The sequence below is a fragment of the Taurulus bubalis genome (genome assembly GCF_910589615.1).
Source record: "Taurulus bubalis genome assembly, chromosome: 8".
Taxonomy (NCBI): Eukaryota; Metazoa; Chordata; class Actinopteri; order Perciformes; family Cottidae; genus Taurulus; species Taurulus bubalis.
This window is the reverse complement of record NC_136596.1, coordinates 2,045,211-2,066,211: the sequence shown is the minus strand read 5'-3', so window position 1 is coordinate 2,066,211 and position 21,001 is coordinate 2,045,211. Positions and strand designations below refer to the sequence as shown.

At 38.8% G+C, this 21,001-nt stretch overlaps 1 protein-coding gene across 1 annotated transcript; it reads right to left on the bottom strand.

Moving 5' to 3' along the window:
- Positions 1-18,291: 18,291 nt before the first annotated feature.
- Positions 18,292-20,664, bottom strand: LOC306740140 (natterin-3-like; the record flags this gene model as incomplete). Its single annotated transcript, XM_079222249.1, has 2 exons — positions 18,292-19,546; positions 20,601-20,664. 2 exons carry the CDS (start codon positions 20,662-20,664, stop codon positions 18,453-18,455), a joined length of 1,158 nt encoding a protein of 385 aa, XP_079078375.1. The 3' UTR covers positions 18,292-18,452.
- Positions 20,665-21,001: the final 337 nt, after the last annotated feature.

Here is a 21,001-nt window from a genome sequence, read left to right as displayed (position 1 = left end):
TCTGATGCTCTCATCAATACACTTGTGATTTGATAAATATCAGAGACGAGAGAATCTTGTTGAGCAAACTCCACGACTAATTTGTTTCTCGAGTGTGAACTTTTGAATGTTGTTTCAGGTTTCTCTTTTGTGAAAATGTTTTACCACAAACTGAACAACTAAATGCTTTCACTCCTGTGTGGACAATTAAGTGACGATTCAGGGTTCCCTTTTGTGAAAATGTTTGACTACACACGGAACAACTAAATGCTTTAACTCCTGTGTGGACATTCATGTGACCTTTTAGAGTGTGTTTGTGTGTAAATGTTTTACTACACACGGAACAAGTAAATGCTTTCACTCCTGAGTGGACAAGCATGTGAATGCTCAGGTGTCTCTTGTGTAAAAATGTTTTACTATACACGGAACAACTAAATGGTTTCACTCCTGTGTGGACATCCATGTGAACGTTCAGGTTTCTCTTTAGTGAAAATGTTTGACTACAAACTGAACAACGAAATGGTTTCACTTCTTTGTGGATAGCCATGTGAATGTTCAGGTTGCTCTTTTGTGAAAATGTTTTACTACACACGGAACAACTAAATGGTTTTACTCCTGTGTGGACATTCATGTGACCATTCAGATGTCCCTTACGTGAAAATGTTTTACTACACAAGGAACAACTAAATGGTTTCACTCCTGTGTGGACAGTCATGTGACCATTCAGATGTCCCTTATGTGAAAATGTTTTACTACACAAGGAACAACTAAATGGTTTCACTCCTGTGTGGACAGTCATGTGACCATTCAGATGTCCCTTATGTGAAAATGTTTTACTACACAAGGAACAACTAAATGGTTTCACTCCTGTGTGGACAGTCATGTGACCATTCAGATGTCCCTTACGTGAAAATGTTTTACTACACATGGAACAACTAAATGTGTGGACAATCGTGTGACGTTTCAGCTGTCCCTTTAGTGGAAATGTTTTACCACAAACTGAACAACTAAATGGTTTCACTCCTGTTTTGGATCTCGTTTGTCTCTTCAGTTGTCTCTTGTGGTCAGAGCTTCCAGCACATTCAGGAGAGCTGATTGATTTACTTCCAGTATTACAGTTCACACCATTTACAGGTACTTCATTGTTTTGTAGAGGGTTTAAATCTGACTGAGTTTCTTGATTCTCCTTCCAATCTCTACTGTCATCAGTCTCAGGTTCAGACGAGTCTTCATTATCTGGTCCTGGATGTCTTTCTGGATCTAACTTCCTGTCTGGTTCTGATCCTCCACAATCCGCTCCATCAGCTTCTGTTTCCATCTGTTCAGTTTGTCTTTGATGAAGCTGTGAGGATTGAGCTTCTTCTTCATCATCTTCACTCTTTACAGGAGCGAATGGGAACTTGATACCAGCCTCCTCCAGCCCTTGAAGTTGCTCTCCCTCCTGACTGGTCCAGAGTTCCTCCTGTTCCTCTTTAATGTGTGGGGGCTCTGGGTTCTCCTGGTCCTCTTTAATGTGTGGGGGCTCTGGGTTCTCCTGTTTCTGTTTAATGTGTGGGGGCTCTGGGTTCTCCTGTTCCTCTTTAATGTGTGGGGGCTCTGGGTCCTCCTGTTCCTCTTTAATGTGGGGGGGCTCTGGGTTCCCCTGGTCCAGACTGGAGCTCCAGTCCTATTGCTCAGGGGGAACCTCTTCTTTAACCACCAACAGCTGCTGGACGTCTGTGAAGAATAATGAAATTCAAGATTTAACATGTTTTTACTGTCATGCACAGATATGTATAACAGAGTTATTCTATACAATGAAATGCTTATTTTGTTGGGTCCTCCTAACACACAGAATTAGAATAAACTTAAGGTAATATATATAAATATATATGTATATATAATACATATTAACTACAATAATCATCAATTAATTAATGTAATAATAAATTAATAAAAATATGATAATAATATTTGTATTGTTCAGTGTATAAAGTGCACTATGCATTGCTACAATGTCCAATGTTCACCAGCCTGATGGCCTGCGGGTAGAAACTGTTTGTCAGTCTCGTGGTTCTGGACTTCAGACTTCTGTAGCGTCTGATGTTTGGTTTCTAGATATTGCTTTAGCTTTGAAGCCTTCAGTGCTAGCGTTAGCCCTCACTCCACACTGGGCTCAGGGCACTGCCTCATTACCTCTGTTCACAAAGCCCTACTTCGTGAAGTCAGGATTATACTTGCACAAACATTTAGACGTTTAGGCGGTGTTGAGCAGCACTTTAGTCTTCATGTTTTTTCGTTTAAAACACTTCTCTATAACTTTCGCTACAGGCTAATGGCTGGCTGAGTTTCTTCTTCTGCATATGACTGACTGACGCATTACCGCCACCAAATGGTGGGAAGCTGTATTGTAACTGAGCGTCTCGTGAATAACAGTTATATCTCTGGTGTCTTCAATTGATAACCGATGCGTTCTCGCGGCCCACAGTTGAAAAACGGAACATTTTTGGCGGCCCTCTAGGTGGCGCTCGCGGCCTTATAAGAATCACTGCTGTAGAGAACAAGTTCTGACGTTCAAACAAATGCTGTTATGTTTTCAGATTTTTCTTTATTTTTTATGAATTATTTGTTCTGACAGCTTAGGTCCCTTTAAACAAAAATATACATCTTTTTGTGCACTTTATTTAAAAAAAAGCCTATATTTGGCAGATGTAAAGCATATCCGATATTTTATCGGATTCATCGATTAATTGGAAAAATAATCTACAGATTAATCAATTATTAAAATAATCCCTAATATGTACCGCTTAGATGTAGTACAGTAAAATGTACAATATATACCTCTGAGACGTAGTACAGTAAAAAGTACAATATGTACCTCTGAGATGTAGTACAGTAAAAAGTACAATGTGTACCTCAGATAAATGAATGAAATGAATGAATATATATATATATATATATATATATATATATATATATATATATATATTGATGTAGTATAGTAAAAAGTGTGACATTATTCGACGTGTATTTAAAAACATTTTGATAAAGTTATGAATTATATTAAAAGGAAGATGTATTGTAATGGTGTCTCTCAGAACTGGTTCCATCAGTGTAAAGTGATGAAGAAACAAACAGAACCAACCTGCTCTTTGTATCCGGACTTCCGGGTTGAAAACGGCGTCCAGTAGTCTGCGTTGTCGCTCGTTCTCCTCTTTTAAACGAAAAAGTTTCTCCTCGTTCTCTACTATCGTTCTTTCAAACAGCATTTGGACTTCAGACATTTTCACAACGACAGAAACGTTTCCTCACACAAACTCTGTCACAAACCTCGTTTCCTCTCCATTAAACTGGGACTAGCTGCTAAGCTAACTTCAGTATCTCTGTAGGCTACCGGGAGATAAGTCACAGGAACAACATCCGGGAACAAAGGTGAACATCTAGAAGTCCATTCAGAAGGTTTATCCAGACATACAGAGACTCTGCTGGATCAGTACTGAAGGAGCTACCTGACGCTTTACCAACACAACAACGAGACGCTGCTATTGCTACTGACGGGAGCCGCCATGTTGCTAATGGAGGAACATCCGGGTCAGCTGCAGCTTGCGGAGTCACCTTCAAAATAAAAGCTTTTCGGATCTTCTATGTGACTTTCATGGCAGACTTGATGCATAGAGTGCATTTCATCAAAAATAATATTTCATCATTGTCATCTTGTTCACTTGGAAATTAAAGTTTAAAAATAATTTCCCAACACAGATCCAACCATGGCCATGAACAGGTTTCTAGAAATACACAGGTCCAAAAACTGACCCCCTTCATAACCTTTCTTGATCTAAATATTTACATTTGACGTAATACGTTAATAAGTAAATAATAAAAACGCACATTTAAATAAAATATAAAGCAAAATGAAAGTTACATACAAATAAAAGTTTGTCATTTGTGTTACGACGTTGGCGTCATTAAAAAAATCTGCTTTTATTAAAGTTTGGATTCTTGTTGTCAAGATTAGAACATCAGGACGTACGTCCCTGTTCAACAAGAGGATGACCCTGAATTAGTGGTGACATCGTATTCATCTACAAGACAAAGTTGCACAGCTTTTAAAATACCTTTTTAACACGTTGGTGTTTTAAAGGGTTAGTTCAGACCACAAGCTTCAACACTCTTGTTATATATACCTTGTTTAAACACAATCTATGGGTCAGATTCACTAAAGTCACACAATAACACAAACTAACAGGTGGATTCAGGAGACAAGAAACTCCTGTGTTCTGAGAGGTTAAATTACTGTTTTTGTCAATGGAGTCTTGTGTGTTTGTAGAGAGAATAGATAATGGCTTCAGTTCCCGGTCTGAAAGATAAAGAGGTGAATATGTTCTAAATATAGTCTTCATTTAAAATGATATAAATTATTTTAGTGTCTAAAATATGTCAAAGCAGAACATTACTTTGCTCCATCTACTGCAGTAAAACTCACAGAAGAAGAACTTCATACAAACACACTTCTAAACATCACTACTGTCTCTTTTAATTTGTTGTAAATGTTTTATCAGCCATTTATTAATGTTTTTGACATTTTATAAATGATTCATTCCTGTTCCAGATGTGATAGTTGACTGTAGAAAGCATTCGCAGCACTGAATGAAGTGAAGACAGGAAGACAATGACCACGTTTCTGATGTCGTCTGTCTTTTCAAACAACCTCGAATAAACTTTGCGAATTCCAAAATCTCCTTATGCGACCATAATAAAGATTTAATGACATTGATCACACATTCCATTCAGTAAGCTCTTAACCCAAATCTTAAAGACACACAAAACAGTTTGGGTATCAAACAGTCACCTAAAAAACTGCAACTTCATCTATTTTGTGCCAAAACAATTATAATTCCACCACTGCTTACTAAATTTTTCTGGATCCTTCAGCCAGATCTCATGGTCTTCATCAGAGGGTTGAGTTTGCTTAACTTATACATTGATTTCACTTGATCTTCAAGAAACACAAATAACAATAAACTATTTGTATTTGTAAGTATTTCTACATTCAAATTGAGCTGTGGATCAACTTTGGTGATGCATCGTAATAAGTTAAATATAATGTTGGAGCATTACTGCACTGCTGTGTGGTGAGCAGTTAGTGATCTTTCACTGCCACCTGTTGGATATCTTAGACATTCCAGCTCTTTAAGAGGTAGATTCCTCTCTTTGAACTTCCTCTACTGCAGCGGTTCCCAAACTTTTTAGGCCACGCACCCCCTTCTACATCCCGACCGGGTTCACGCACCCCCAATCCCCCACACCTTAAAAAAAACGCAACAGAGCCTATTTATAGCCGCATAAAATCGGACCAATGCGAGAACTGTTTGCTCACGCGTGGCGTTTGTTTCAAGATTTAGTCCGCTGTATAAATTTCAGTTACACAAGGCGTCACTTTTAGAGAGCAATGTAGTTAGGATTTTTTGGAGGTGCGCGTCAGGCTACGGCGTAGGGATCTGCGTCGACCTGACGGAGAACCATAAACTAGGCTTAAGGATGGCGAGGACACACACACAGGCTCAGAGGCAGATTGCATTTCACATGTATTTACTTAAACACAGTAAGCCACGTAAAGAACAAAGAGTGGCGCATGCATAGGCTCAGAAACAGATATAAATAAAAAAGGAAGAGTCCATATGAGGATGTTCACATGCAGCGCAGCAAGAGAGATAGAGAGGGAGAAAGTGAGAGACGTGAGAGACTCACTTTGAGAGACTCACGTGAATGAGACTGCAATTGTTTTTGGCTGTTTTGTAATTCTTCCAATTTTGATCTAAAAAATGTAAGGGGCTTCTGACTTGCACTGGCATGCTTGGTGTTCAGGTGGCGGCGCAAATAAGAGGCTTCAGACAGCTGTTAGCCAGAACCTCACTGCACAACACGCACTGTGGCTTCGGGCAATCTGCATCGCCAATCCAAGTGAAGCCCAGACCCAGATAATTGTCATCATATTTCCTCTTTTTTTTCTCAGTCTGATGCTCACTCTCGTTTCCTCTTTTTTTTCTCAGTCTGATGCTCACTCTAGTTTCCTCTTTTTTTTCTCAGTCTGATGCTCACTCTCGTTTCCTCTTTTTTTTCCCAGTCTGATGCTCACTCTAGTTTCCTCTTTTTTTTCTCAGTCTGATGCTCACTCTAGTTTCCTCTTTTTTTTCCCAGTCTGATGCTCACTCTAGTTTCCTCTTTTTTTTCTCAGTCTGATGCTCACTCTAGTTTCCTCTTTTTTCACCTTGACTCCGCGATGGGCCTCTGTGCTCCCGCTCCGTCTCCTCTTTCTCCGACTCCCGGTCGATTTCTTTCCCGGTCTCTCCCCAACGCACCTCTCCGTTTCTCTCGCCTCCGGTTCCTCCCTCTCTCTCTGTCCCTCTCCTCTTTTATTACTGATAGCTTCAGATGTTAGCAGTAGGAGGCCAGTATTGTAGCAGTAGTAGACTAGTATTGTAGCAGTAGTAACCTAGTATTGTAGCAGTAGTAGACTAGTATTGTAGCAGTAGTAACCTAGTATTGTAGCAGTAGTAGACTAGTATTGTAGCAGTAGAAACCTAGTATTGTAGCAGTAGTAGACTAGTATTGTAGCAGTAGAAACCTAGTATTGTAGCAGTAGTAACCTAGTATTGTAGCAGTAGTAGACTAGTATTGTAGCAGTAGAAACCTAGTATTGTAGCAGTAGTAACCTAGTATTGTAGCAGTAGTAGACTAGTATTGTAGCAGTAGAAACCTAGTATTGTAGCAGTAGTAGACTAGTATTGTAGCAGTAGTAGACTAGTATTGTAGCAGTAGTAGACTAGTATTGTAGCAGTAGTAGACTAGTATTGTAGCAGTAGAAACCTAGTATTGTAGCAGTAGTAACCTAGTATTGTAGCAGTAGTAGACTAGTATTGTAGCAGTAGAAACCTAGTATTGTAGCAGTAGTAGACTAGTATTGTAGCAGTAGTAGACTAGTATTGTAGCAGTAGTAGACTAGTATTGTAGCAGTAGTAACTTAGTATTGTAGCAGTAGAAACCTAGTATTGTAGCAGTAGTAGACTAGTATTGTAGCAGTAGTAGACTAGTATTGTAGCAGTAGTAGACTAGTATTGTAGCAGTAGAAACCTAGTATTGTAGCAGTAGTAACCTAGTATTGTAGCAGTAGTAACCTAGTATTGTAGCAGTAGTAACCTAGTATTGTAGCAGTAGTAGACTAGTATTGTAGCAGTAGCAACTTAGTATTGTAGCAGTAGTAACCTAGTATTGTAGCAGTAGTAACCTAGTATTGTAGCAGTAGTAACCTAGTATTGTAGCAGTAGTAGACTAGTATTGTAGCAGTAGTAACCTAGTATTGTAGCTGTAGTAACCTAGTATTGTAGCAGTAGTAGACTAGTATTGTAGCAGTAGTAGACTAGTATTGTAGCAGTAGTAGACTAGTATTGTAGCAGTAGAAACCTAGTATTGTAGCAGTAGTAGACTAGTATTGTAGCAGTAGAAACCTAGTATTGTAGCAGTAGTAGACTAGTATTGTAGCAGTAGTAGACTAGTATTGTAGCAGTAGTAGACTAGTATTGTAGCAGTAGAAACCTAGTATTGTAGCAGTAGTAGACTAGTATTGTAGCAGTAGTAGACTAGTATTGTAGCAGTAGTAGACTAGTATTGTAGCAGTAGAAACCTAGTATTGTAGCAGTAGTAACCTAGTATTGTAGCAGTAGTAGACTAGTATTGTAGCAGTAGAAACCTAGTATTGTAGCAGTAGTAACTTAGTATTGTAGCAGTAGAAACCTAGTATTGTAGCAGTAGTAGACTAGTATTGTAGCAGTAGTAGACTAGTATTGTAGCAGTAGTAGACTAGTATTGTAGCAGTAGTAACTTAGTATTGTAGCAGTAGTAACCTAGTATTGTAGCAGTAGTAACCTAGTATTGTAGCAGTAGTAACCTAGTATTGTAGCAGTAGTAGACTAGTATTGTAGCAGTAGTAACCTAGTATTGTAGCTGTAGTAACCTAGTATTGTAGCAGTAGTAGACTAGTATTGTAGCAGTAGTAACTTAGTATTGTAGCAGTAGTAGACTAGTATTGTAGCAGTAGTAGATTAGTATTGTAGCAGTAGTAACCTAGTATTGTAGCTGTAGTAACCTAGTATTGTAGCAGTAGTAGACTAGTATTGTAGCAGTAGTAACTTAGTATTGTAGCAGTAGTAACCTAGTATTGTAGCAGTAGTATACTAGTATTGTAGCAGTAGTAGATTAGTATTGTAGCAGTAGTAACCTAGTATTGTTGCAGTAGTAACTTAGTATTGTAGCAGTAGTAGACTAGTATTGTAGCAGTAGAAACCTAGTATTGTAGCAGTAGAAACCTAGTATTGTAGCAGTAGTAGACTAGTATTGTAGCAGTTGTAGACAAGTATTGTAGCAGTAGTAACCTAGTATTGTAGCAGTAGTAGACTAGTATTGTAGCAGTAGTAACCTAGTATTGTAGCAGTAGTAGATTAGTATTGTAGCAGTAGTAGATTAGTATTGTAGCAGTAGTAACCTAGTATTGTAGCAGTAGTAGACTAGTATTGTAGCAGTAGTAGACTAGTATTGTAGCAGTAGTAGACTAGTATTGTAGCAGTAGTAGACTAGTATTGTAGCAGTAGTAGACTAGTATTGTAGCAGTAGTAGACTAGTATTGTAGCAGAAGTAACTTAGTATTGTAGCAGTAGAAACCTAGTATTGTAGCAGTAGTAGACTAGTATTGTAGCAGTAGTAGACTAGTATTGTAGCAGTAGTAGACTAGTATTGTAGCAGTAGTAACTTAGTATTGTAGCAGTAGTAACCTAGTATTGTAGCAGTAGTAACCTAGTATTGTAGCAGTAGTAGACTAGTATTGTAGCAGTAGGAACCTAGTATTGTAGCTGTAGTAACCTAGTATTGTAGCAGTAGTAGACTAGTATTGTAGCAGTAGTAACTTAGTATTGTAGCAGTAGTAACCTAGTATTGTAGCAGTAGTAGACTAGTATTGTAGCAGTAGTAACTTAGTATTGTAGCAGTAGTAACCTAGTATTGTAGCAGTAGTAACCTAGTATTGTAGCAGTAGTAGACTAGTATTGTAGCAGTAGGAACCTAGTATTGTAGCTGTAGTAACCTAGTATTGTAGCAGTAGTAGACTAGTATTGTAGCAGTAGTAACTTAGTATTGTAGCAGTAGTAACCTAGTATTGTAGCAGTAGTAGACTAGTATTGTAGCAGTAGTAGATTAGTATTGTAGCAGTAGTAACCTAGTATTGTTGCAGTAGTAACTTAGTATTGTAGCAGTAGTAGACTAGTATTGTAGCAGTAGAAACCTAGTATTGTAGCAGTAGAAACCTAGTATTGTAGCAGTAGTAGACTAGTATTGTAGCAGTTGTAGACAAGTATTGTAGCAGTAGAAACCTAGTATTGTAGCAGTAGTAGACTAGTATTGTAGCAGTAGTAACCTAGTATTGTAGCAGTAGTAGATTAGTATTGTAGCAGTAGTAGATTAGTATTGTAGCAGTAGTAACCTAGTATTGTAGCAGTAGTAGACTAGTATTGTAGCAGTAGTAGACTAGTATTGTAGCAGTAGTAGATTAGTATTGTAGCAGTAGTAGACTAGTATTGTAGCAGTATTAGACTAGTATTGTAGCAGTAGTAACTTAGTATTGTAGCAGTAGTAGACTAGTATTGTAGCAGTAGTAACCTAGTATTGTAGCAGTAGTAGACTAGTATTGTAGCAGTAGTAGACTAGTATCGTAGCAGTAGTAACTTAGTATTGTAGCAGTAGTAGACTAGTATTGTAGCAGTAGTAACCTAGTATTGTAGCAGTAGTAGACTAGTATTGTAGCAGTAGTAGATTAGTATTGTAGCAGTAGTAGATTAGTATTGTAGCAGTAGTAGATTAGTATTGTAGCAGTAGTAGACTAGTATTGTAGCAGTAGTAGACTAGTATTGTAGCAGTAGTAGACTAGTATTGTAGCAGTAGTAGACTAGTATTGTAGCAGTAGAAACCTAGTATTGTAGCAGTAGTAACCTAGTATTGTAGCAGTAGTAGACTAGTATTGTAGCAGTAGAAACCTAGTATTGTAGCAGTAGTAGACTAGTATTGTAGCAGTAGTAGACTAGTATTGTAGCAGTAGTAGACTAGTATTGTAGCAGTAGAAACCTAGTATTGTAGCAGTAGTAGACTAGTATTGTAGCAGTAGTAGACTAGTATTGTAGCAGTAGTAGACTAGTATTGTAGCAGTAGTAGACTAGTATTGTAGCAGTAGTAACCTAGTATTGTAGCAGTAGTAGACTAGTATTGTAGCAGTAGTAGACTAGTATTGTAGCAGTAGTAACCTAGTATTGTAGCAGTAGTAACCTAGTATTGTAGCAGTAGTAACCTAGTATTGTAGCAGTAGTAGACTAGTATTGTAGCAGTAGTAGACTAGTATTGTAGCAGTAGTAGACTAGTATTGAAGCAGTAGTAGACTAGTATTGTAGCAGTAGTAACCTAGTATTGTAGCAGTAGTAGACTAGTATTGAAGCAGTAGTAGACTAGTATTGTAGCAGTAGTAACCTAGTATTGTAGCAGTAGTAGACTAGTATTGTAGCAGTAGTAGACTAGTATTGTAGCAGTAGTAGACTAGTATTGTAGCAGTAGTAACCTAGTATTGTAGCAGTAGTAGACTAGTATTGTAGCAGTAGTAGACTAGTATTGTAGCAGTAGTAGACTAGTATTGTAGCAGTAGTAGATTAGTATTGTAGCAGTAGTAACCTAGTATTGTAGCAGTAGTAACCTAGTATTGTAGCAGTAGTAACCTAGCATTGTAGCAGTAGTAGATTAGTATTGTAGCAGTAGTAGATTAGTATTGTAGCAGTAGCAACCTAGTATTGTAGCAGTAGTAACCTAGTATTGTAGCAGTAGTAACCTAGTATTGTAGCAGTAGTAGACTAGTATTGTAGCAGTAGTAGACTAGTATTGTAGCAGTAGTAACCTAGTATTGTAGCAGTAGTAGACTAGTATTGTAGCAGTAGTAACTTAGTATTGTAGCAGTAGTAACCTAGTATTGTAGCAGTAGTAGACTAGTATTGTAGCAGTAGCAACCTAGTATTGTAGCAGTAGTAACTTAGTATTGTAGCAGTAGTAACCTAGTATTGTTGCAGTAGTAACTTAGTATTGTAGCAGTAGTAGACTAGTATTGTAGCAGTAGAAACCTAGTATTGTAGCAGTAGTAGACTAGTATTGTAGCAGTTGTAGACAAGTATTGTAGCAGTAGTAACCTAGTATTGTAGCAGTAGTAGACTAGTATTGTAGCAGTAGTAGACTAGTATTGTAGCAGTAGTAGACTAGTATTGTAGCAGTAGTAGACAAGTATTGTAGCAGTAGTAGACTAGTATTGTAGCAGTAGTAACTTAGTATTGTAGCAGTAGTAGACTAGTATTGTAGCAGTAGTAGATTAGTATTGTAGCAGTAGTAGATTAGTATTGTAGCAGTAGTAGACTAGTATTGTAGCAGTAGTAGACAAGTATTGTAGCAGTAGTAGACTAGTATTGTAGCAGTAGTAACCTAGTATTGTAGCAGTAGTAGACAAGTATTGTAGCAGTAGTAGACTAGTATTGTAGCAGTAGTAACTTAGTATTGTAGCAGTAGTAGACTAGTATTGTAGCAGTAGTAGACTAGTATTGTAGCAGTAGTAGATTAGTATTGTAGCAGTAGTAGATTAGTATTGTAGCAGTAGTAACCTAGTATTGTAGCAGTAGTAACTTAGTTTTGTAGCAGTAGTAACCTAGTATTGTAGCAGTAGTAGATTAGTATTGTAGCAGTAGCAACCTAGTATTGTAGCAGTAGTAACTTAGTATTGTAGCAGTAGTAACCTAGTATTGTTGCAGTAGTAACTTAGTATTGTAGCAGTAGTAGACTAGTATTGTAGCAGTAGAAACCTAGTATTGTAGCAGTAGAAACCTAGTATTGTAGCAGTAGTAGACTAGTATTGTAGCAGTTGTAGACTTGTAGTTGCAGCAGTAGTATTCAATTCAATTTATTTTGTATAGCCCAAAATCACAAATTTTCCTCAGACGGCTTTCTAATCTAGTAGGCTGGTAGTAGCAGTTGTTGGAGCCATAATGTAGTTTTGTTGCTTTCTTTTATCTTTGAGGGAAACACAGGGGAAATTGGGACATGTAGTTCCTACATCTGAACACAGGGTGGCACATTCATTTGAACTGGCATATAGGTAAGTGCCTGCTAATGAGAACAGGTAGTAGTAGAGAATAGCAGTAGTAGGGTAGTAGTAACGGTATTGGTGATAATGAGCATGAAGAGATCATTAGAAAATTCAAAGATGTTACACAAGTCAAGCAGCCTTTAATGTCGGGGTCAACTGCAACAACTGGAGCCTTACAAAGAAGAAAGCTGTCTGTGAAAGAAGAAGAAGAAGTTATTTCTTCATTTGGGAAATTACAACATTTTCTCTGTTTGGACATGGGTTTGCCTCTCTGACAATTCATCAGTTTGATGAATGATTTGTCAGCATGATATCAGTGATGGAACTAAGGTGATGAAACACATGAACAAACTCAAAGTGAACTTTCTATAGAGTCTGAAGCAAACACACTTCACATGCAACGTTGTCTTTATTGAAAAGTAGGAAATGTGCAGAATATAGTGATACAGGTGATTAATATTCAATCATTCATTTACATTGTTGAACAACAAATATTTGAAATAGTTTGATTAACAACAACCTGCGGGTCGCCGGCTCTCCCGGCCTCGAACATCCGCCTGGCAGGCGAACGTTCTCGGCTTACCACGACGTGCTGGAAGCGAGGGCCCAGTCACAGCTGCGAGCAGCTTTAATTTAGAGGGAGATATATGTGTGTATATATATTTATTATTATTATTCTTATTAGCGATTACAAATCCGGTCCGCCACGTAATTTGATGTGTCCCGCGACAGCTTGAAAGGCATATGATCGTCTTAAAATTAAAGTATATGCTGCTTTACAGTGTACAGTGACCTTAGACTACATCTCCCGCAATGCATGTTGATTTTGTGACCTGCAAATGAACGGCATCCTACCGCGAGAAAGCAGCGTTTCCATATTGCCATTAAACTAAAGACAAGGGATTGAATAAAAAAGATCGACAAATAATCCCAAAATGTCCAAGAAGAGCCAGATTGATGCAGAAGGAAGAACATTTAAAGAAGATGGGAAAGTACATGTTTTGCTTCAAGGAGAGAAACCGGTAAGTCTTCTGTGTTATGAGGAAGTGTCGGTGATGAAGGAATACAATTCACGTCGCTGTTTTGACACCAAACACAGAGCCAAGTACGCTACATTTAGCCTCCAAGAAAAACATAGTTGTCCAAGGTGAGCCCCATGCCACATAAAGGTGAGCCCCAGACCATACCTACTCACATGTCCTTACTGCTCACAATTAGTTGTTGGACCAGTTATGTCCTTCTCAACTGACAAAAAAGCTTTGAACAAAGTTAATGTGATAACGTGCGTTAGTCTTTGTTCTCTTTTTCTTATGTTCGATCTTTGATAGAGTAATGTGGGTTTCTTAACACTAAATTAAATGGAGTTATGTTGTACTAAGTGAGACATTTGCTTACTTATATTTTTACAGTTATGTAACACCTGTTGAGTGATCGAGGAAGAATATGAAAGTAAAAAAGTCCAACTATTATAAACATATAATCATTATATTTTTCTGTATAACCATTGATTATGTATACTGTTTGTGTTTTATTTCAATTATAGTTTGTGATTAGACCACATAAAATGCATAGGATGCTATAAGTTGCTATGTTTTATAATATTTTCTACATTATGGGTATTGTAAAAAGCTCTCCTGTGTAATAGGATCCAGCAGCCAGTGTTACCATATTAGGCAACAAACCCTCAGTGGTTGACCTTAGAGACAGGATCTAGGATTGACCCTTGAAGAAAAGGAGGAGGGGTTAAGTGTGTCTGTGAGGTACAAGAGCTGATGCACAGAGAGAGAAAAGAAAAAAAAGGATTTTCACCAGATCTCAGTCTGATGCTCACTCTCGTTTCCTCTTTTTTTCCCCAGTCTGATGCTCACTCTCGTTTCCTCTTTTTTTTCCCAGTCTGATGCTCACTCTCGTTTCCTCTTTTTTTTCCCAGTCTGATGCTCACTCTCGTTTCCTCTTTTTTCACCTTGACTCCGCGATGGGTCTCTGTGCTCCCGGTTTGCCTGTGATATCCCTTCCTCCTTCTCGGTCTCCTCCGTCTCCTCTTTCTCCGACTTCCGGTCGATTTCTTCTCCCGGTCTCTCCCCAACGCACCTCTCCGTTTCTCTCCCTCCGGTTCCTCCCTCTCTCTCTGTCCCTCTCCTCTTTTATTACTGATAGCTTCAGATGTCCCACCTGACAGCTTCCCGATTTCATCCAGTTTAACATATTTTCATGGATGTTGCTGAATGAAAGAAATGACGTTGGGTGCACAAGCTAGGCTAGCTAGTGTGTAGTAAAAGACAGTCTGGCGGCCGGACCGGAAGTGCATCTATTTATTAAATTGTACGTTTTTAATTTTAAATTTAAATCTTACAAAGGGAATTTTTATAATTAAAAAATCCTACTTAATTTTTTTTTAATTTTGTTTAATATTAATTATTACACCATTAGACCACCATTACATTTTTCCTCTTGCGCACCCCCTAGAGGCAGCTCGCGCACCACACTTTGGGAATCCCTGCTCTAGGGAATAATTATTCTGCTGAACTAATTTATTGCTGAAAAGAAACAAATCTCCACAGGATTGTTTGTTTGTGTCACAACATTTACAAAAGCACAGAAAACATAGTAAAGTTTGATTGAACATCAAAATCACCACATATTTGTTATTATTTCATCATGCAGGATCAGCTTCTTGTAGCATGAAAAGAAAATTATACAATAATAATTATAAAATTAAGCAAAAACACTTAAAATAATTTACAGTATTTTCTTTGTTGTTGTTGATTTTTAACTATAGTCAAATACGAGGCTGTATTTACAAAAGCAACTGCTTGCATAAAGATGGCAGCTTGCCTATAAAGGACCCTGAACACATCGTGCATGCTGATGCTTTGGTCAGACGGATGGCCTTTGTTTTAATTACTGAAAGGAGCCGACGAGGTCGAGAGGGAGATGGGTTATTTTACAGTTGCAAATTTGTCAGAACTGACATTGTGATCACATGATACCAGCAGGCCAATAACTCCGCCTTTATGGATCGTGACCCCTTTAAACAAAGTCATATCTTCTTGTCACCATTCCACACCAGTTACAATCAGTTCAACCAACACGTCACTGCACTACCAGGACGCTTAATAACAGGTTGTAGCCAAAACAAAAGGCAAATACAGGCTTACATATATGTAGGAAGTCAAAGTGGCGAGAGCACTTACTGCAGCACATATTAGCACAGAGCGAGGCAGCTGCAGAGCAGACGAGGGAAGTGGGAACAAGTAGAGAAGGGCGTGGCAGTTAGCTGATGGAGAAAGGAGGGAAAGCCTGAGGGCATCTGGTGGATGGATGAAACATGTCAATCAAAGGAGCTGAGGAACATAAAGAAACCCACGAACAAACAGACTTAGGCTAGCCATGGAGCAATAAAAGAAAAACATTCTCCCTTTTAATTTTCAGACCTTCAGCGGAAAACAATTATCATAAATTGCTCCAGGACCACGCCCATCTAACCTGCAGCCCATTCCCTTATTAGTCCCTCACTCTTTATTTCCGTCCACTTGCACTTGATCCGTGCCAGTTTGTTTTGTGTGTTACGTCCAAGCTCTGCAGTGTTATTATAGTGTCTGTATTTGATCCGCCAGTTTGCATGGACTGAAATCATCATCGGTCATCTGTTATGCAATTGTACTTTTTTAATTTTAGACATTTGTCCTCTTTGGTTTTACAGAGCAAGATAGCACTCTTCCTGGCATTGTATTTAATATCATGTTCCACACCATATACAGTACATACTGCAGTAAAGAGCTGCTGAAGACCACATGGACTAAGAACCACAAGATCATCTACATACATAATATGAATAACTAGAGTATTATCAACCCAGTATTACAGGCCAATTGCTTGGAAAGATCATCAATATATATATATATATATATATATATATATATATATATATATATATATATATATATATATATATATATATAAAACTTCCCTTGCGCTTAACCCAAATAGGGCTGAGACACTATCGTCCCATTTTACTAGCCAGAATTATTATTTGACTGTCAGTCGGTGTGGCAATGTGCAGCAGCAAGCCACACTGCATGTACTCCTGCAGGCTTACTTTTCTTCTTATTAGTTGGAATTCTTCAGCAGTCCAACTATTGTTCTCCTCTTCTTTATTCAGCTTATTCTTATATTTCTTCCATATGTATTTTGGTCATTTTAAGCACATTCACAGAGTGTAACAAGAAAACCCCAATAATACCCAGGATTGAATAGTCCGTGCTATGGTACCCTATGATGTCAATCCTCCACATGAGTGGTCAGTACTTGCGGTTCCAGAGAGAGCGATTGATACAGTCCCAGAAAGCCTTGTGTCCAGCTGGAGGCCTGATGATAACAAGAGACTCCGTCCTGCCTCCCTGTCCCTCGGCGGCAGCGGCGTCCCCAGCCAACCCCTAGCTAGCTGGTTAGCCGCTAACTGGTCCGCCAATAGCTGATTAGCTGCTACAACTTGACGGCAATGACCTCAGCACTCGTTGTAGTTGCCACTCCATGCCAATCATAACCCTGGGCTCGAACAAACAACAACTCCTCTGGCCACCAGAACTCTAGCTTGACCTCCCCCTTTATCTTCCCCGGCCTCCCCCTTGTTCCGATTGGCTCCCCCCCTGTGGACACCTGAGCAACGAATAGGTCCAGACACGAGAAGTTCAAAATCCACTTAAAACAGTGGGACACTTGAACACTTTTCTAACTATGCTTCTCGCTCATGCATACAAAGGCAACTACACTGTTTAACATAACTGATAACAGAAATGACCCAAAACACATGTAACCAAATTAGCAGGGTGCTACATGTACATTATAATGCATAAGATGGATATGATAATTAATAAGGGATATTATGAAGAATATTATGAAGTATGTGTATTGATAAACACAAGAGGGTCACTGTTCATTTGTATTACTGTAAAATGGTTCAGGTGTGAATGGATTTAAAATGGAGGGCAAAAGACAAGGTGGATACTGCATGTGGTAGGAATGTGTAACTGTTCCTTGAAGAAGGGACTACTTTCTGAAGTTGATCAGGAGGGCGGAGTAAGCACTTTTAAACACCGGAAGTAAAGAAGCTACTGGTGTATGGACCGTTTTTATAATCGGACCTTGTTTTTTGTGGCCGGTGAAGAGGAAAACTCCGCCCCTGAGAGACGGGGAGCTACATGCCGTAAAATGGAAAAGGTGTTATGCATGCTGTAATACTAACGAATGAGAGGCCATAGGCTCAGCGACTGGAAAGTATTTAACATCGCGCAAATCTTTGTGCGGGGTTCTTTTGTGGATGCATAAGACAGAAACTGTTTGCAGGTTGGATTGTGAATGGTCTGTGGATTGCTGAAACGAGAGGGCCCTCGATCAAGTACTGTATCGCTGATCATCATTATCTTGTTTTTATTTATTCTGCTATATTACAACGCATCGAGTTCTGGACTTCTCTTCGCAAGACCACCCAAAGATTTTGGAATTTAAACAAGCCCCATATTAATTCTCCCTCCAAAAAGGTCTCCCACAGACAATCGTACCTGATTTCGAAATCACAACTAGAGACATATGTTTTACACTACAGACCCACAATCAAAATCTACACGTTCGCAAGAGTCTTATCTCTCAGAAAGTACATACAATATGTAATCGCTGGACTCCTCAATAACCTCAATGACACATCTCTCTACCGGTAATATATATATTGAGACTTCTTATGGCAGTAGTCGCCACACCATAAACATTTCTTGCGAAATTTTCTAGTTATTCATTGCACTTTTGCTTTACTTAAAACACAGAGAAGGTGACTTATTAAAAACACCATGAACATCAAACATATTTTATGCCTTTAAAGTTTCTTATTTGTGGATATTTCATTAACAACACTGAAGTAAGAGATCAAGTGTATTTACGTGTATCTGTAGTTCTTTTAAACCATCACCATGCTGCTGTTCCTGACTGTAACATGTATCCTGACTGAATATTTGATTGATTGTGACACAAATTTAGTTTGCATGTCAGTTTATTTTATATGCAACAATGGAACTGTCAAGTACAATATTTCATTAATTTAATCTGTTCCTTGGGAAACGGTTAAAAAGCTGAAGAAATAGTTAAATGCCAAGTATTTATTTTTGTATACATTATTTTAAGCCACATAAAAGATAAAAGCAGGTTTATTTGTTATTGTTTTACTTCATTACATTGTGCAACATACAATATGCAAGGTATTGAATCTCATTGACCCTCTTCCATCATTCTTTCAGGGACAGGGAATGGGATCAGGCAGAGGCTCACAACGATCCACCACACCCCTCACTTCTACCATTTGAACACTTCTGTAGGTCCCAGAGATGGACGTCCATCTTGTCTCCCCATTTCTGTAGGTGCGGCTGACGCGTGCAGTGTAAGGGATGTCTGCTCCGTACTTATATCCCACCATAGTGACACTACAGGACTGGTTTGGTGGGACATTGTGCTGAATAGAAACAGTGTGGGTGGTGGACTCAGTATAAGTTGTCCCCTTGGTGAACTGGACGGTCGTCTCCACGCTAATCTCAATATCTATGGAGCCAATTATGGGGATTCCAGCAGTGATGGTAGTCTTGGCACCCACTGTGATAGAAAAGCTGGTGTCCCACCTTTGCTCCACTTGGTACGTCTTTGAGAGGGTTGCTGTCCCTGTTACGGTCTGGCAGCCCTTGTTGGTGATGGCAGACTTGCGCATGGTCTCTGGAGGATACTCAATGGGTTTAACCCCATCAGTCTTATACTTGACTTCAGACAAGTGCTCACTGTATATGTCTTGGTTAAAGGTCAGGACCTGGTAGTACCTGTACCAATACTCAGAACCTTTCCAGGGAAGGTAGAAGCACTGATCTTTAACATCCACCTTTCCGAGACCATACTTGTTCTTCCCAACATATATGTATTTGTTGGAGAGGACATTGACTGAATTCTGAGGTACTGAACCATAGGAGTCTTCCTTCCATTCCATAAACTCAAAATCATCTTTGTTCACCAGGATTTGAAATGGGGAGCCAATATGCTCTGTCCCCGTCCAGGAGAAGTGGCAGAAAGGAGTTGAATCCATGCCAGGGCTGTAGAAGCCGGCGTTGTTTGTGAATTGGCAAACATATTCGGTGCGTCCAACATATCCGTTGTAGATTGAGATTGTTCCATTGGGGAGAGAGCCATCGAAGGTCTGCCATGCCAGGTTGGTTTGATCAATGTTGTACGAGGAATCAGGTACCAGACCTTTTCCAACCACTACATGAGTTGGAAGAGCCCGAGTTGCCGTTCCGTTGTCAGTGATATTAGGAACCCTGTCCTCCAGACTTGGGTCCAGCAACCGGACTGTGTAAAAGAAAGGAAAAATGCATAGATAGGAACAAAGGTTAATTAAAAAAACGAATGACATCAGTAGTACATGGAAATAATCCTTTTAAAGATGCGTTTTGAATAATTATTTATAGGGCAAAACACATTCTGGACAATGGAGAGTGAAAATTGCTTCCATTGATATTTTAAAATCAGTTGTAGCACATATAGCGATGGCCGCAACTGTAATTTCAAGAGACATTCGATCTGAGGCAAGAAAAGCCTGCAGTGACTCAATAGGGGCAAAAATGCATGGATCGACCTCCAACTGACCTGAATTATTATCTACTTCCCTCAACAACTTGAATTCCTCCGGCCATGCGGGCATCAAAAATCACACACACAAATACATGAACATGCCCAAACTGGGAACACAGATTGTAAATTAAAGCCCCAAAATATAATTCAGTTGATAAATATCACTGTACACCAAACCAAGAACCCTTTATCAATCCAAGGATTACGAGGCTCAATTGAATTCCAGTTTCCATGTTTTTCCCAGATTGACTGAGTTAGTAAATTTAATTAAGGGGGACATTTTTTAATGATCTACTTTTATGCCGATTTATGGGTTTACCTTACATCATTTTGAGTTATTACATCACATATTTAGATTTGAATGAATTGATAAATCTTTTGCAAGCATTATCGCTCAACATTTATCAAAATTTCTCAGCTGGTAACTTCATTGCTAGGCCCCTCGCCCAAACAGCAGTTTATCAATTACAACTATGCATGGAGGTCTGTCACATAGACTGTCAAAACAGCAAACCAAAACAATGTGCATGTCTTGGCTCCACAGAGGGGATTTTGTTGAACTGACCTTCAAAACCAAAACACACAGTTGATATACTATCAAATTAAATCAACTGAAGTTAAATAATCTCAAACATTTGCGTTTTCCTACGACAGGAAAATGATCAGTTTTTGCTCTCTACATTTTATGTGAAAGCAATTGTTATCCTTCCATTTGAAGGAGGACAAAAGAAAAGGCAACATGGAAGACTCATCCTGTAAAGTTTCAGTTTACCTGGTTCGTCGTCTTTCTCACAGCTGTTCAGGCCGGCTGAGGACAGAGCAGGCAGGGCCAACATCAGCAACACTGACAGCTGCATCTGCAGAGGAACAAAGAACACCAGCTCGTTGATTCAAACCAACCTTAATGTCCAGCCTTGGTGAAAACATCGGAACATCATTTGTTTAGTCACAGAGAGTTAAAAAGTGACAAAGATAATACACAGAACAAAATCATTGTGGCACTCACCAGCAGTTTGTAGCATTACACCAAAAGTAAAGCAGTGTTTGGTTTGTTTGATTGTATAATTTTAGTTCCATTCCAAGACATAAATGTGAACAAATTCAAGTTTACAACTTTTAGAGAGAATATTTTCTGTTTTCGCAACTGGTGTCGAGGGAAGGAAACACATGCAG